The sequence below is a fragment of the Myxocyprinus asiaticus genome, chromosome 39 (genome assembly GCF_019703515.2).
Source record: "Myxocyprinus asiaticus isolate MX2 ecotype Aquarium Trade chromosome 39, UBuf_Myxa_2, whole genome shotgun sequence".
NCBI classification, from domain to species: domain Eukaryota; kingdom Metazoa; phylum Chordata; class Actinopteri; order Cypriniformes; family Catostomidae; genus Myxocyprinus; species Myxocyprinus asiaticus.
In genome coordinates this window covers 22222986-22237695 of record NC_059382.1, presented here as the reverse complement: position 1 = coordinate 22237695, position 14710 = coordinate 22222986, and the positions used below count along the sequence as shown (strand labels likewise).

At 38.5% G+C, this 14710-nt stretch overlaps 1 protein-coding gene across 14 annotated transcripts in view; it reads right to left on the bottom strand.

Moving 5' to 3' along the window:
* Window positions 1–5633: 5633 nt before the first annotated feature.
* The window catches only part of LOC127429835 (phosphatidylinositol-binding clathrin assembly protein-like), a 29992-nt gene continuing 20915 nt past the window's right edge, over window positions 5634–14710 (bottom strand). For 2 of the 14 annotated variants that reach the window (XM_051679099.1, XM_051679105.1), the window contains 10 exons: window positions 13929–14012; window positions 13583–13672; window positions 11933–12043; window positions 11476–11604; window positions 11323–11353; window positions 11116–11215; window positions 10970–11029; window positions 10766–10870; window positions 10419–10530; window positions 5634–6329 (listed from right to left, as the gene is read on the bottom strand). In XM_051679099.1, the coding sequence (XP_051535059.1) occupies window positions 10438–10530; window positions 10766–10870; window positions 10970–11029; window positions 11116–11215; window positions 11323–11353; window positions 11476–11604; window positions 11933–12043; window positions 13583–13672; window positions 13929–14012 (803 nt within the window). In that variant the 3' untranslated portion in view covers window positions 5634–6329; window positions 10419–10437. Of the gene's footprint in view, window positions 6330–7939; window positions 8012–10418; window positions 10531–10765; window positions 10871–10969; window positions 11030–11115; window positions 11216–11322; window positions 11354–11475; window positions 11605–11932; window positions 12044–13582; window positions 13673–13928; window positions 14013–14710 lie in introns of those variants that run through there. The other 12 variants (XM_051679104.1, XM_051679107.1, XM_051679103.1 and 9 more) reach the window with 10 other exon arrangements.

The following is a 14710-nucleotide window of genomic DNA, read 5'->3' as shown; positions in this document are numbered from 1 at the left end:
CGCAAATCGTACCACCCCACCCCGAGCTTTTAAGATCAATGGGAGAGAGGTGCCTCAAATCATGCCACCCCGCCCCAGCACAGAGCTTGCAAGATCGCGATGCCCCGAGTTGTTCCTGTCAAGCTACTCAGCCTATAAGGCACTAAATGTTTAGGATTATAGATGTTCATAATGCATTCTTACATTCTGAATAAACATAAGATAACCATAATCAACAGCATAGGTACACCGTGACAGGATCGACTCAGTGGCCTTGAGAAAATAAGTATCAACCATGTGATTGCTGGGCAGATTTGGCAAAGTCATTGATGATTTTGCATCAATGAAAACTAGGAGGGGAGGGTTAAATTTGAAATTAGGAATTATGTGTAATAGCACAAGCAGCAATCTGTAAGTATTCTGCCATTTTCTTTATTTACTGACTCTATCATTTAATTGTGCAATTTAAGTTCTGTATATATAATGTACATGTTAATATAATTTGCCAAATATATATATATATATATATGTAGTTACTATACATTTCTATATTCATTGTCTAGTTATACCCAAAAATGAAAATTCTCTCATCATTTACTCACCCTCATGCCATTCCAGAAACATGGTTTTCTTTCTTTTGCAGAATGCAAATAGAAGAATAGTTCAGCTCTGTAGGTCCATACAATGCAAGTGAATGTTGGCCAGAACCTTGAAGCTCATAAAAGCACATAAAGGCAGCAAAAAAGTAATCCATAAGACTCCAGTGGTTAAATCTATGTCTTTAGAAGTGATATGATAGGTGTGGGTGAGAAATAGATCAATAATCCCTTTTTACACTAAATCTCCACTTACACTTGCAGATCTGAAAAACTAAACAGGCATCACATGTGACTTTAAGATGTGAAAGTGGAGATATAGAGTAAAAAAATTACTTAAATATTTATCTGTTTCTCACCCACACCTATTATGTCACTTCTGAAGACATGGATTTAGGGCTTTTGGACTACTTTTATGCTGCCTTTATACTTGCATTGTACGGACCTACAAAGCTGAGATATTCTTCTAAAAATGTTTTCATTTGTGTTCAGCAGAAGAAAGAATGTCATACACATCTGGGTGAACTAACCCTTTTATATATATGTTAGGGAAGTTAAGGGGGGGCGCCACGTCGGATCTCGCCTGGGCACCAAGTAAGCCAGAACTGCGACTGACTCCATACACTCCATCAATGTCTGGTTCATCTTCTTTCAACCTACAGGCAGAAACTAAAATCAGCTAAACCTGTAGTAAAGACAGTAACGAGATGGACCAATGTGACATCATACATCAGTTTTTGTGAGGATATGTGCATTCCTACTAGGATTTATTTAACATACAACAATGACAATCCATAGTTTACAGCAAAACTCAGGTAGCTTTGTCAGGCCAAAGAGGATGGTTACAGAAGTGTGGATAAAATCTTGTACAATCAGGCCAGGAACACACTGAATAATGAAATCAGAATGGTTAAAAGAAGCTACTCTGATAAGCTTAAAAACAAGTTTACAGCTAACAACCCTGCATCAGCGTGGAGAGGCCTAAAAAATGTTACTAACTTCAAGACACCATCCTCCAACACTGTAGGGAACCAACAACTGGCTGACAACTTGAATGTATTTTACTGTAGATTTGAAAGGCCCAGTCTCACACCCCAAACCCACTCTGACCTTCACTCCACACAAACATCAACACCTTCTGAATTTTTGTCTTATTGTGTATTTCTATATATACTTATATTTTCTATTCACTTTTTATTTTTATTCTATTTTTTTATTTTTTATTATTATCTCTTGTTATTGTATTGTTTGTGCACTGGAAGCTTCTGTCACCAAGACAAATTCCTTGTATGTGTAAGCATATTTGGCAATAAAGCTCATTCTGATACCCCATAATGACAAAGCAAAAAACTGATTTTTGATAACTGCAAATGTATTAAAAATAAAAAACTGAAATATCACATTGACATAAGTATTCAGACCCTTAACTCAGTACTTAGTTAAAGCACCTTTGGCAACGATTACAGCCTCAAGGCTTTTTGGGTATGATGCGACAAGCTTTGCACAGCTGGATTTGGGGATTTTATGCCATTCTTCTCTGCAGATCCTCTCAAGCTCTGTAAGGCTGGATGGGGACGGACGTCGGTGGACAGCTATTTTCAGGTCTCTCCAGAGATATCTGACTGGGTTAAAATCCGAGCTCTGGCCACGCCACTCAAGGACATTCACAGAGTTGTCCCTAAGCCACTCTTGCATTGCCTTGGCTGTGTGCTTAGGGTCATTGTCCTGTTGGAAGGTGAACCTTTGGCCAGTCTGAGGTCGTGAGTGCTCTGGACCATGTTTTCATTAAGGATATCTCTGTATTTTGCTTCGTTCAGCTTTCTTTCAACCCTGACCAGTCCCCCAGTCCCTGCCGCTGAAAAACACCCCCACGGCATGAGGCTACCACCACCATACTTCACCGTTGGGATGGTATTGCGCAGGTGATAAGTGGTGCCTGGTTTTCTCCAGACATGACGCTTGGAATTGAGACTAAATAGTTCAATCTTCATTTAATCAGATCAGAGAATCTTGTTTCTCGCAGTCTGAGAGTCCTTTAGGTGCTTTTTTGCAAATTCGAAGCGGGCTTTCATGTGTTTTGCAAAGAGGAGAGGCTTCCGTCTGGACACTTTGTCATAATGCCCAGATCGGTGAAGTGTTACAGTGATGTTTGTCCTTCTGTAAGTTTCTCCCATCTCCACACATGATCTCTGGAGCTCAACCAGAGTGACCATCAGGTTCTTGGTCCCCTCTCTTACCAAGGCCCTTCTCCCCTAATTGCTCAGTTTGTCCGGGCAGCCAGCTCTAGGAAGAGTCCTTGTTGTTCCAATCTTCTTCCATTTAAGAATTATGGTGGCCACTGTGCTCTTGGGAAACTTCAATGCGGCCAAAAGTTTTTTGTAGCCTTCCCCAGATCTGTGCTTCGACACAATCCTGTCTCTGAGCTCTGCAGGCAGTTCCTATGACCTCTAGGCTTGGTTTTTGCTCTGATATGCATTTCAGCTGTGAGACCTTTTAAAGACGTGTGTGCCTTTCCAAATCATGTCCAATCAATTGAATTTGCCACAGGTGGACTCCAGTCAAAGTGTAGAAACATCTCAAAGATGGTCCAGAGAAATGGGATGCACCTGGATTTTAAGTGTCATAGCAAAGGGTCTGAATACTTATGTCAATGTCATATTTCAGTTTTTTCTTTTTAATTAATGTGTAAAGTATTCAAAAATCTATTTTTGCTTTGTCAGTATGGGGTATGGAGTGTAGATTGATGTGAAAAAAGAATCATTTAAAGCATTAAATGATTTAGAATAACAAAATGTGAAAAAAATGAAGAGGTATGAATACTTTATGAATGCACTGTATATAAAATTGTTGATTCCCCCAACAAGTTTATATTAGAACAAGTTTAAAATAATAGTTTACTCAGAAATGCTCATTTTCTCATCATTTACTCACCCTCATGCCATTCCAGATGTGATTTTTTTTTTTTTTTTTTTTTTTTGCAGAACACAAAGATTTTTAGAAGAATATCTCAGCTCTGTAGGTCCTCACATTGCAAGTGAATGGTGATCAAAACTTTGAAGCCCCAAAAAGCACATAAAGGTAGCATAAAAGTAATCCATACAACTCCAGTGTGCCATATCTTTTGAAGCGATCCAATTGGTTTGGGGGTGAGAACAGACCAAAATGTAACTCCTTAATTGTACATCTTGGGAGGCCAGCAAGGGGTGCTCACCCTGCAGTCTGTGTGGGTCCTAATGCCCCAGTATAGTGACAGGGACACTATACTGTAAAAGGGCACCGTCCTTTGGATGACACGTTAAACCGAGGTCCTGACTCTCTCTGGTCATTAAAAATCCTAGAGCACTTCTCGTAAAGAGTAGGGGTGTAACCCCGGTAACCTGGTTAAATTCCCCCCATTGGCCCATCTCAATCATGGCCTCCTAACAATCCCCATCCACTAATTGGCTCTATAATTCTCCTCTTCACCAATAGCTGGTGTGTGGTGAGCGTACTGGCGCACTATGGCTGCCGTCGCATCATCCAGGTGGATGCTGCACACTGGTGGTGGTTGAGGAGTGTCCCCTGTTCACTGTGTAAAGCGCTTTGAGTGTAGTGTCAGAAAAGCGCTATATAAATGTAACATTAATTCATTCATATTGCCATTGCAGTCTCTAGGAACTATCGTGGTTTCTTGAAATCATGATTGCCAAGGAGACTGCTGATGTCAAGGTTTATAGGGAAATTTTTTTTTTCTATTTTTGTTTGTCCTCATCCAAAATCACTTAGATCACTTCAGAATACATAGATTAAACCACTGGAGTTGTTTAGCATACTTTTATGCTGCCTTTATGTGCTTTTTTATGAGCTTCAACATTTTGGTCACCATTCACTTGCATTATATGGACCTACAGTGTTAAAATATTTTTCTAAATATCTTTGTTTGTGTTCTGAAGAAGAAAGAAGGTCATATGTATCTGGGATGGCATGAGTGTGAGTAAATGATGAGAGAATTTTCATTTTTGGCTGAACTATCCCTTTACCTGATTTATGTTTAACAAGTAGGAGTGAGATCTTGAAATCAGTAGATAGTCTAAAGAGGGCAAGCAAGCAGACAATAATGTAAACATTTTTGTAGTCTATTAAACTTTTATACCTCCATTTAAGGAACATTACAATTTCTGTAACTTCTGCATGCAATGTACTATTCTTGGATTAATAACAAACAATTACAAACACTATATTTTACCATTTTCTATAGGTAAATATGGTATATTTAGGTGTATTTGTAAATCATGAATACCTATACATGATTAATCACTAGGCTTCAGTAAAACCACTTCAGGTTGACCTGAAAGAACTAATGCGTGACAGGCTCTTTCAATTACAATTTTAACTAGGACTCCAAAGTCAAGCAGACAAAATTTGTGGAAGCTGCACTTTATTTGAAAAAGAAAGTTCACTAACTTTTTCGTACATCTTTTAAATACATAAAATGATCCGTGAAGACAACACAGAAATTATTCAGCAAAACTTTGAGTAAATTCAAATGTGACTGAATTGCTTTCATATTTCAAACCATTCTTAGCCAACCCCAGGACAAACTGCCAACATGATATATGTATATATACATAAAAGCACCGATCAACAGTGCTCAAACTTTCTCCCAGTCAATGCGTCTTATATTTTACACTACAAATTTACAGTGATATCAATTACCCTGTCCACGACCAATATCTTGAGGAGCAGCCAGCTCCCAGCCAGAATTCCTGGGCTTTAGAGAGCAGGGCGTTTATTTGACAAGAAGTCTGAAACATGTGGGAAACTCTTAATGTTCAAATCAGTGGCAGCCATATCCAACCGTCCATGTGAAATTTATGGCATGACATGCATAATGCAGAGCACATCCCTTCCCAAGTGTAACACTTCACAGTCACAGAAGAAGTGCTTTTCTACTCCATTGCAAAACCCCTAAGCACAGCATGGACTAAATAGAATAACCAACCATTCACTAATGATCATCCTCCCAACAGCCTTGAGCTGCAAACATTTCATCTACGGGAAGTTGTTCTAGACTTAGAGAATAGTTAGTGCTCTATCATTTACCTTAAAGGTTTTTTTTTTTTTTTTATACATAAAATCTACTTTAAAAATCTAACCTTCATTAAACAATCCAACACCCATGAATAATGTTGAATTGTTTATAGTTTCCCCTCCCCAATGTACTTCATACACTCTCCTGTTTTATTTTTTAGGCATTAATCATAAATAAATACAAACAACACGCAAGAAGTGTCTACCGGTGAATACAACTGAAGTCATAACTAAAAGATCAAATGTAAAATAAAGTTACTGATACTATTTTATAACATATACTATATCAGATGCTGAGTTACAGTCTGATTTAGGTAAACTTTTACCACATTACCTCTCATTAAATGCTCCCGGTTGAAGAAAAAAAAAAATTCAAGCAGGAAAATCAAACTAGAGCTTCTCAAAAACACAAAATATCCAAGTCTCTCGGTGCCCTTACCTATCTTAACATATTATAAATGTATGAGGAATCCCTTTGTGGGTTGAACAGCAGCATCACTTGACATCTTAAACAAATTACGAAATGATTGCAGTAGGCTCCCAGTCTTTCAACACACTTGGTTTACATCTTTGACGCTAAGTATGTTGTGGGATTGGTCCTCTGGATAGCATCCCAGCACAGAGGACAGAGCTTAATGGTTTGACATCAGGGAGCAACTTCATGTTGTGTTACATAAACTGCATCTGGGGGGTGGAGAAAAAATCAATTAAAAGTACAATAGAAAAAGAAAACTTCCCCTAGTGCTTTAAACAATAGTCAACCAGAAACAATGTTCGCAACCCATTTTACTTAAACAATGTGACATATTTCTAAATGAAACTGAATACTGAACGAGAAAAAAAAATGAGAGGGCTTGGTGACGTCAGCTGAAAATGAAGTTGTGTCATTGGCAGAAGTTATCGCATTTTGATTGAAGATACGATTATACGATTGAAGAACTTTTTTTTTTCTTTGGAATGGCATCCACTGGTGAATTACTTCCAAGAATGTAAAAAGGGTCCAATTTTGATTTCATGTTGACTTCAATGGTATATTTTGCATCCAAAAAAATATTATTTTACATAAATAACAGGGAGGGTTCCACACCTTTTGGTCAAGGAAACTTTTCCACTAATTTATGATCGCTGGATAGGAATTTTTTTTTATGATTTTATAGAGATTGCACTTACTAGCAAGAAACATTTATATTCACTATCTAAATTTCCATGACTTTAGAATTTTATTAAAGACCCCCTCCAGTTCAACCTTTTGGGATTCACAAATCTCAGTTCTTTAGATATTTACAGCTGCGCCACCTGCTCTGTACTATTTTTGGGAGTAGCATACACCCCCCTAAAGTGGCAGATACTTTGGGAGTGGTGATTACTGCTTTTGGAAAAGGTCATGAGGCATCAGTGTATTACTCCCTGTTAATTCAGAGTCTGGGGGACGGACCTTCAACTTCTCTCAAGAGATTATGGGAGAAAGATTTAAACTTGGTACTGGAGGAGTGAGTGTGGGCTAGGATTCTAAAAACATAAAGTCTACATCTAGAGATGCAAGGGTGCACCTTATGCTATTCAAGATTTTACATAGATTCTATTGGACCCCCTCTAGATTGTATAGGCTTGGTCTTAAATACACACCCACCTGCTGGCGATGCCAATCAGAGGATGGAGATATAACCCATGTCTTTTGGGGTGTGTTAAGATCCAGGAGTTTCAGTTGAAGGTTCAGAGTATTGTGTGTGATGTATTGTGCACTCGGGTTTCATTTTGCCCCAGACTCTGTATTCTGGGCGATGAGGCTGTCATCGAAATTGAGAATAGACACATAAAGAGTTGGGTCCTAACCAGCGTCATGATCGCCAGACAGATTCTTTTAAGGGGTTGAAGGTCAGTTGGAGCGCCCTCATTTCAGGAGTGGTGCCTGGAGATGGGGAGGGTGACGGCCTTTGAAGAAGGGTCATTTATAAGACTAGGGAAATTGAATTTGTTTATGGAGAAATGGGGAGGATATCTGACGTTGCTGGATGTGTGATTATTATTATTTTTCATTTAATTTTTTTATTATTTTGTGTGTGTCTATAATCATGTACGACCACTGGGATGTTGTTGGGGACTGGGAGGGGGAGGGGTGGTAGTGGGGGTTAATTGTTGATTCTGTATATATATATATGTTTTGTTTTTCTGTGTTCAATATTTAAATCAATAAAAAATTGTTAATCAGAAAAAGACCCCCTCCAGTGAAAATCAAGTTTTTAAGCTTGTTTACATGTCCATATGGTGTTTTTTTTATATGCTAGAAGACATACCATGAGTTAAATCAGCAGTCAACGCCATGGCTGAGCATTTTCGTCTTGGAAAGGCAGTGTACCAAAGACAGTCTGAAAAAGATTCAGACAGCCAGGGTTTCATACGTCACAAACCTACGGAACCAATCCCGTCAACTTTCAGGGTGGGGCTTTCCATATCAATAGCATACGCTACGGCGAAGCAAGGGGTCTCAGGAGAAGCAAGGTGTAGCTATGTATCGGTGTTTTGCAAGACATGTTCTGTTTTCGGATGCAAAGTTGCGAAAGGACAAATGGTGAGCCTTCATGTATTACCAAAGAATCTGAAAATAGGATCTGAGATAAATGGGTGCAGTTTATTTGGAAAAATCGTAATGTCCAAACAAAATTTCCAGAGAAAATTCGGGTTTGCAGTAGTCATTTTCGAGAGAACTGTTTAGAAACTTTTACCCAAAAACAGATGGGTTTTGCCACTAAACTTATAATGAAGCCCAACGCGGTTTTATCAATTTATCCTGGGGACACAGCGAGTACGAGCCAACATGTTGGTCAACCGGTAAGTTTCTTTTTCTTGTATTTTATCCGTTGACTGTGTCCAACAAATCTGCAGTATGCTAGATAAAGTTAGCCAATGTTAGCATTCCAAGTTACATGATGATACATGTTAAATGCTGACAGGAAATTTTATATGGCTTGGGTATGTTGACAAAGAAAGTTACAGCAAACGTTACTCAAAACACATACATATTGTATATTACAATGTTAGTTATGATGAACTATATGCCTTTCTCCAGAGACTTTCTATGGTGTTCAAAGCATTTCTTCCTAACGGCACATCTGAATGTTTGTCTTTACAAGGTACCTAAGTTGTCAGAGGTGGCGAACGGGAACAACGTTTGTCTCACATTAGCAACACATTATTAGCTGTTTGATAACGTAGTCAAGCTGAAGGATCATGTTACCTATTACTGTTACGTAACTTACGTTTCTAACGTTGTAGAGAGCAATACATAAAATACATTACCGTTGGGATACATCGACTTGTAGGCGACCCTGTACAATTCGCTCTTCTTCTTCAGAATCAGTTTCCGGTTCGAACATAGATGGCTGAATTACTCCAATATTACCACTTGCCATTGTGTAGCGTTTAGTACTTTAACAGTGTACAGAGTTGGAGGTGAGCAGGTAGCCCAAGCTGCAGGCGAGTGGTGCAGGGGTGAGTGGAGGTGGAGGTGGAGGTGGGACTAATTTGCGTATTCATAGGTCCGCCCATACTAAATGAGGCAAAGGTGTAGAGTTATATCTAAGCCATTGATGCCATCTAAGGCATGAAGGGATTATTTTCATGGAATTTTTTTTTTTTAAATATGTAATTTTGATTAACAAAGTTGAGGTTTTAGGGGTTAAACCAGTGGGACTTTAAAGGAATAGTTCTCCAAAATTGAAAATACTCTCATCATTTACTCACCTTCATGCCATCCCAGATGTGTTTGAATTTCTTACTTCTGCAGAACTCAAAAAAAGATTTTTAGAAGAATTTCTTAGCTCCGTAGGTCTGTAAGTGAATGGTGACCAAAACTTTGAAGTTCCAAAAAGCACAAAAAGGCAGCATAAAAGTAATCCATAAGGCTCTGGTGGTTTAATCCATGTCTTCTAAAGCGATCCCACTGGTTTTGGGTGAGAACAGACCAAAATGTAACTACTTTTTCACAATAAATCTTGACATCAGCAGTCTCATTGGCAATCATTATTTCAAGCTTAATTACACTTCCTAGTGCCATCTAGCGCTCTGCACATTCGTCAAGCACTAGGAAGTGTAACTGAGCTTGAAATCATTATCACATCAAGACACTTCAATGGGAAGATGTACGGTGAAAAGGAGATATATTTTGGTCTGTTCTCACCCAAAACCAATTGGATCGCTTCAGTAGACATGGATTAAACGACCAGAGCCTATTTTATGCTGCCTTTATGTGCTTTTTTGGAGCTTCAAAGTTTTGGTCACCTTTCACTTGCACTGCATGGTCCTACAGAGCTGTGATATTCTTCTAAAAATCTTTTTAGTGTTCTGCAGAAGAAAAAACATACACATCTGGATGGCATATGTGTGTGTAAATTATGAGAGAATTTTCATTTTTGGGCAAACTATCCCTTTAATGGTTTTACCAGGCTTGAAAAAAAATTAAAAAAAATCTCATATTTCCAGATTTTCAATGAATATGGGAACCATAAAAAATGGATTTTCCATTTAATTGTTTTTGTTTCCCTATTCTTTCCCATTTTTGGCATTTAAATCATTTTCATGTAAAGCCTGAAACACCAACCCATCAATAAGGACACTAACTATTACTTCTTTTACTAACTATTCACAAACTGCACTAATTATTACATACAAACTACATTTATGGTCTACGTCTTGCAAGAGCTATGGAGTGAAACAGATTACATGAGTTATTCAAATGCATGCAAGACCATCCACGAGCACAAGGGCATGCGGTACCTAGACAAAAGACGAAGCTCTACAAGAAATCCTTGAGAGAGAGCTGTGCAAAGGGGTCTTGTCCTGGGGCTCTGAGAGGACTCTGACTGGAGGGGCTAGAGGCAGCGGAGGGCTAATGCAGAGAGAACGAGACAGAGAGAGAAAGGAAAGAGCTTGGAGTGACAGGGGAAAGCACACATGGTGGAGGAGAGGAATGCTCTGCAGTCTGGAAGGGAGTCCTCTATCACATGGCCCATTAGAACACAATGGACCATGATTATGGAAGAGTGTTAATAGAAAGCTAAATTCATCACAAGAACATTAACGTTTGGCGAGACCGTAAGGATTACACACTCAATGGATTGTACCTGTGCACTGGACACTGATCCGAAAGGGTTGGATGGCCTCATAACTGGCTGTGTGTACATCATTGTGGGTTGGGTCGTCATGGTCATGGAAGGCAACTGTGGAGGCTACACAAATCAGAATTTGGAGTCATTAGGAGTCAGATGACATCATATAATTCTTCAAACAAAAGCATTCTGACTGCTTGTTCCACTGCAAGTATTTACCATGCCGTAGCCCATCATTCCTGTAGGTGTTGTAGCAGGGAAAGCCATGATAGATGGTGGCTATAAAACAGAAGATGAGTAATGAAGATGACTAATATAATTGGATGTTGAATGTACTGTCTCTGTATATAAAAGTACATTTTTACCATGGAGACAGGGTTCCATGTAGTAGATGGAGCAGTCTTGGGTTGCCAGTTCATTCCACCAGTCATTTTTTTCTCTCCTGGTTGGTTCCAATGGATATCACTGTAAACCAGATGACAAAACTAAACACCAAAGCAGACTATGAAAAGTTTGTTCAGTTTAAAAAGATATATTGCGTGTACACAACAGAGAAAGGGCAACTTTCTTACTTTTTAGTGGTACCATTTCCAATACCCAGATCTGTAAGCAAGATGGAATGTATTTCACAATGAAATACATAAATAATATAAACAGATGTAACAGAATAACATTGTATCACATATAAATTTAAGTAGTATGCTCTGAAAACAACAGATATAAACCTCTGAATAATTGACATTTACTTCCTACAAGGTTGGCCAATGAAGAATCCAGGTCATCTGATACCAGCTTCTCTGGGTTCTGATTGGAGGACTGATTTGCTCCAGCCACAGTGGGTTTCAAAATCCCTGCTGTGATGTTCACAAGTGAGACAAAACATGGCGAGTTTAATTATAAAGCACATTTCATGCACAATTGTGATTCAACGTGCTTTACAAAATTATAAACCAAAAAAAAACAAAAAAACAAATCCAGTTTAAAATCATTTTAGGCAGAAAAATGTGTCCACTACATGACTCAAATACTTTGTTTTCCTGTCTTAGAAACAACTGATAACATGTAAAGAACATAATTTAAATATGTTTAAAAAAAAATTATAATAACATTTAAAGATTATCAGTACTTCAATATTTCAGTAAAGTTGATGTTTTGTTTGATAATGACTGAAATGCTCCATACCATCTGTATCCAGGCTATTAGAGGAGGCAGCTTTAGTACCAAATACAGACTCAAAGTCAACGTGCAGCTCCCCTGAACTCTGTGGAGGAGGCATCTGTGGAGCTCCATACCCTTCAAAGGGTGCAAACAAAAAAGCTATTTACACCTACTAATAGCGTCCAACACTTAAGCTAGGATATAAGTCTAAGAATACATGAGTCAGAGTAAAGGGCAATTTCAACACTTACTAAGTAACAGACCAGCCTATAAATGGACCAGTGTGCACGGTCACATGTCAAAATGAGTGAACATGCACAAGGCATCCTGTACTAACTCAAGCTTTTCGCTTGAGCAAATGTGTACACCAAATACACACTCAAAAGAACCATATTAAAGGTAAAGTGTGTAATTTTGTCAATGGTAAAAAAGAAAGTTTACTAGTTTACTGCAATGACAAACTGAAGTAGGTTGACTTCCTGAAGTTTGTAAACTTTGCTCTATTTGTTTAAGTGGTCTACTGGCTCAACCAGTGGTGTGAGTTTATGATGGAACTATCTGTTTGGATGGGGGCAGTGTGGGGCAGAAGTGTTTGGGAAACCCATTTGGAGACAATCCCTTTTTGCAATTCTATATGGTGGAGCCAAAATTACACACTTCACCTTTAAAGGGTTTAAATGAAAATTCTGTCATCATTTACTCACCCTCATGTTGTTTCAAACATGTACAACTTCTGTGGAACACATGAGAAGACATTTTGAGGAATGTTGACTCCGCTCTTTTTTTTATCCATACAATAAAAGTGAATGGGGACTGAGGTTGTCAAAAGGCTAATTCATACTTGCTGGGCGAACAGTCTTCTTTTAATTTGCCTAAAAAGTATAATAAAATGCACTGATGTTTTTTTTCTGCTAAGGTGTTCATTTGGTGATATTCATGAAATTCTTAACCAAAGAGAACTCGGCTAGTCGAAGAGCGTTAATGATTGGTAAAAACTAATCATCAGTGTGGTTTGGACGTGATGTTCTTTATTTATTTATTTTGTTCAATGTAATTTTAAAACGTTGCCGCGTGTAGTGTAAATGCAGGTAAAGTTCACCTTGGGTGATGTTGTTATGTAGTTTGTTCATGCAAAAAAATAGAAAAGATTTGGCTTCTTCAAATAAATTAGAATTAACATTCTGTCTGACATTTCCTTTTTCGTTCCACGGAAGAAAGAAAGCCATACGGGTTTGGAACAAAATGAGGAGGGACAGAGGGGGGAATTCACTAAGAAAGAATTGTGCTTGGTAAAAGCATTGGTTAATTGCATGCTCAATCTGCACTGGTTTAGTGCCCTATTCACTAAAGAAATTATGCAGATAAGGCAATGGTGCAAACGTGCCATTTCAGCGATGATTGCGCCTTCTTAGACTAGATTGCGGGTGGTTAGTGAATAAGACACGGGTTGCGTTGAATTACCAGCCGCAAAAGTAGCGCAACTGTTTAGTGAATTCACCCCAAAATATTCTTTTTTGGGGAACTCTCCCTTTAAGGATCTGTCCTGAATTGGAACCATAACACACGTTCGATCAGACTGCATTAAAGAGGGGATTCAGAGTCACAACCGAGGGAAACACTTATCACAAAGGGGGATAAAGCCACCAAGGCAACCTCCAGCCACAGGCTCCCTACCTCTGAATAGGCCTGCAACAGTGGAGGGCTCAGACTGGAAGGGAGAGGGGTTTGGGAGATGCTGGACCATAGACGCTTGACCAAACGAGTCTGACAAGCAGGCAGGGAGAAGGTGAAACAACACGGCAAGCATCACGATGTTAAACAGACATGAAAAGACATTTCAGATTGCACAGATTAGTAGAGCGAAATTAGACAGCAAAATTAAGGCTAAACAAAAGCCATGTGAAGAAGGCAAACACAGCATCCACAGGTAAGTCATGAGCTTTCCCTGTGCACTGCTTCAGTGCTCCTATGTTTCCTGCGAGAGGGGAAACATAGGTGGGATGGATTGCCATCATGGTACCTGAGATTAAGTGCTCTATCCGCACAGTGCGTTTGTAATCGGTTGATACAGATGAACTTGAATCAATAAAGGGATTGTACTGATCTATGGTGAAAAAGGAAAAACAATCATTCACATATATCTTTATAGTTTAACTACTAAACCATATCAATTCATTTACAAATACATTGAGGTGAAAACGGCTATTAAATATTATGTCAAAATTATTTTCTAACATTAACTTGCCATGGAGATGACTAATTCCGACCATTTAAACAGGGTTCCCACAATTTTTGACCAATGAATTTCCACTTTTCCATGACCTATCTAGTCGTTTATGATTACTGGAAAAAACATCTTGTTTCATAATTTTCTAGAGATTACTGGGGCAGATTTCCATTTGTATGTCATGTACTGTTTTTTGGAATTAAAAGAATACTTCCAGGTATAGATCACCCAAAATATAAAATTCTGTCATAATTTACTGACCCTCATTTCGCTCCAAACTCATAAACGCACAACGGACATCAAGATTTTCATTAAAAAACTACTTACATTTTGCTTTGTTTCTCACCAAAACCTATTGCATACCTTAATGGGGTCATAACATGAGGGATAAAATGTTCCTTGATCTTTGACATATAAGAGCTCGTTGTACTATAAAAACATACTGTAAGTTTCAGAACTCAAAACGTCCTGAACATGAGCATTTGTTGAAACCAACCTGCCAAAATGACTCGTTCTCTACTTCCTCCACATTTTGATGTCACACTTGGGTTGACATTTGCATCTGACTGCCTCCA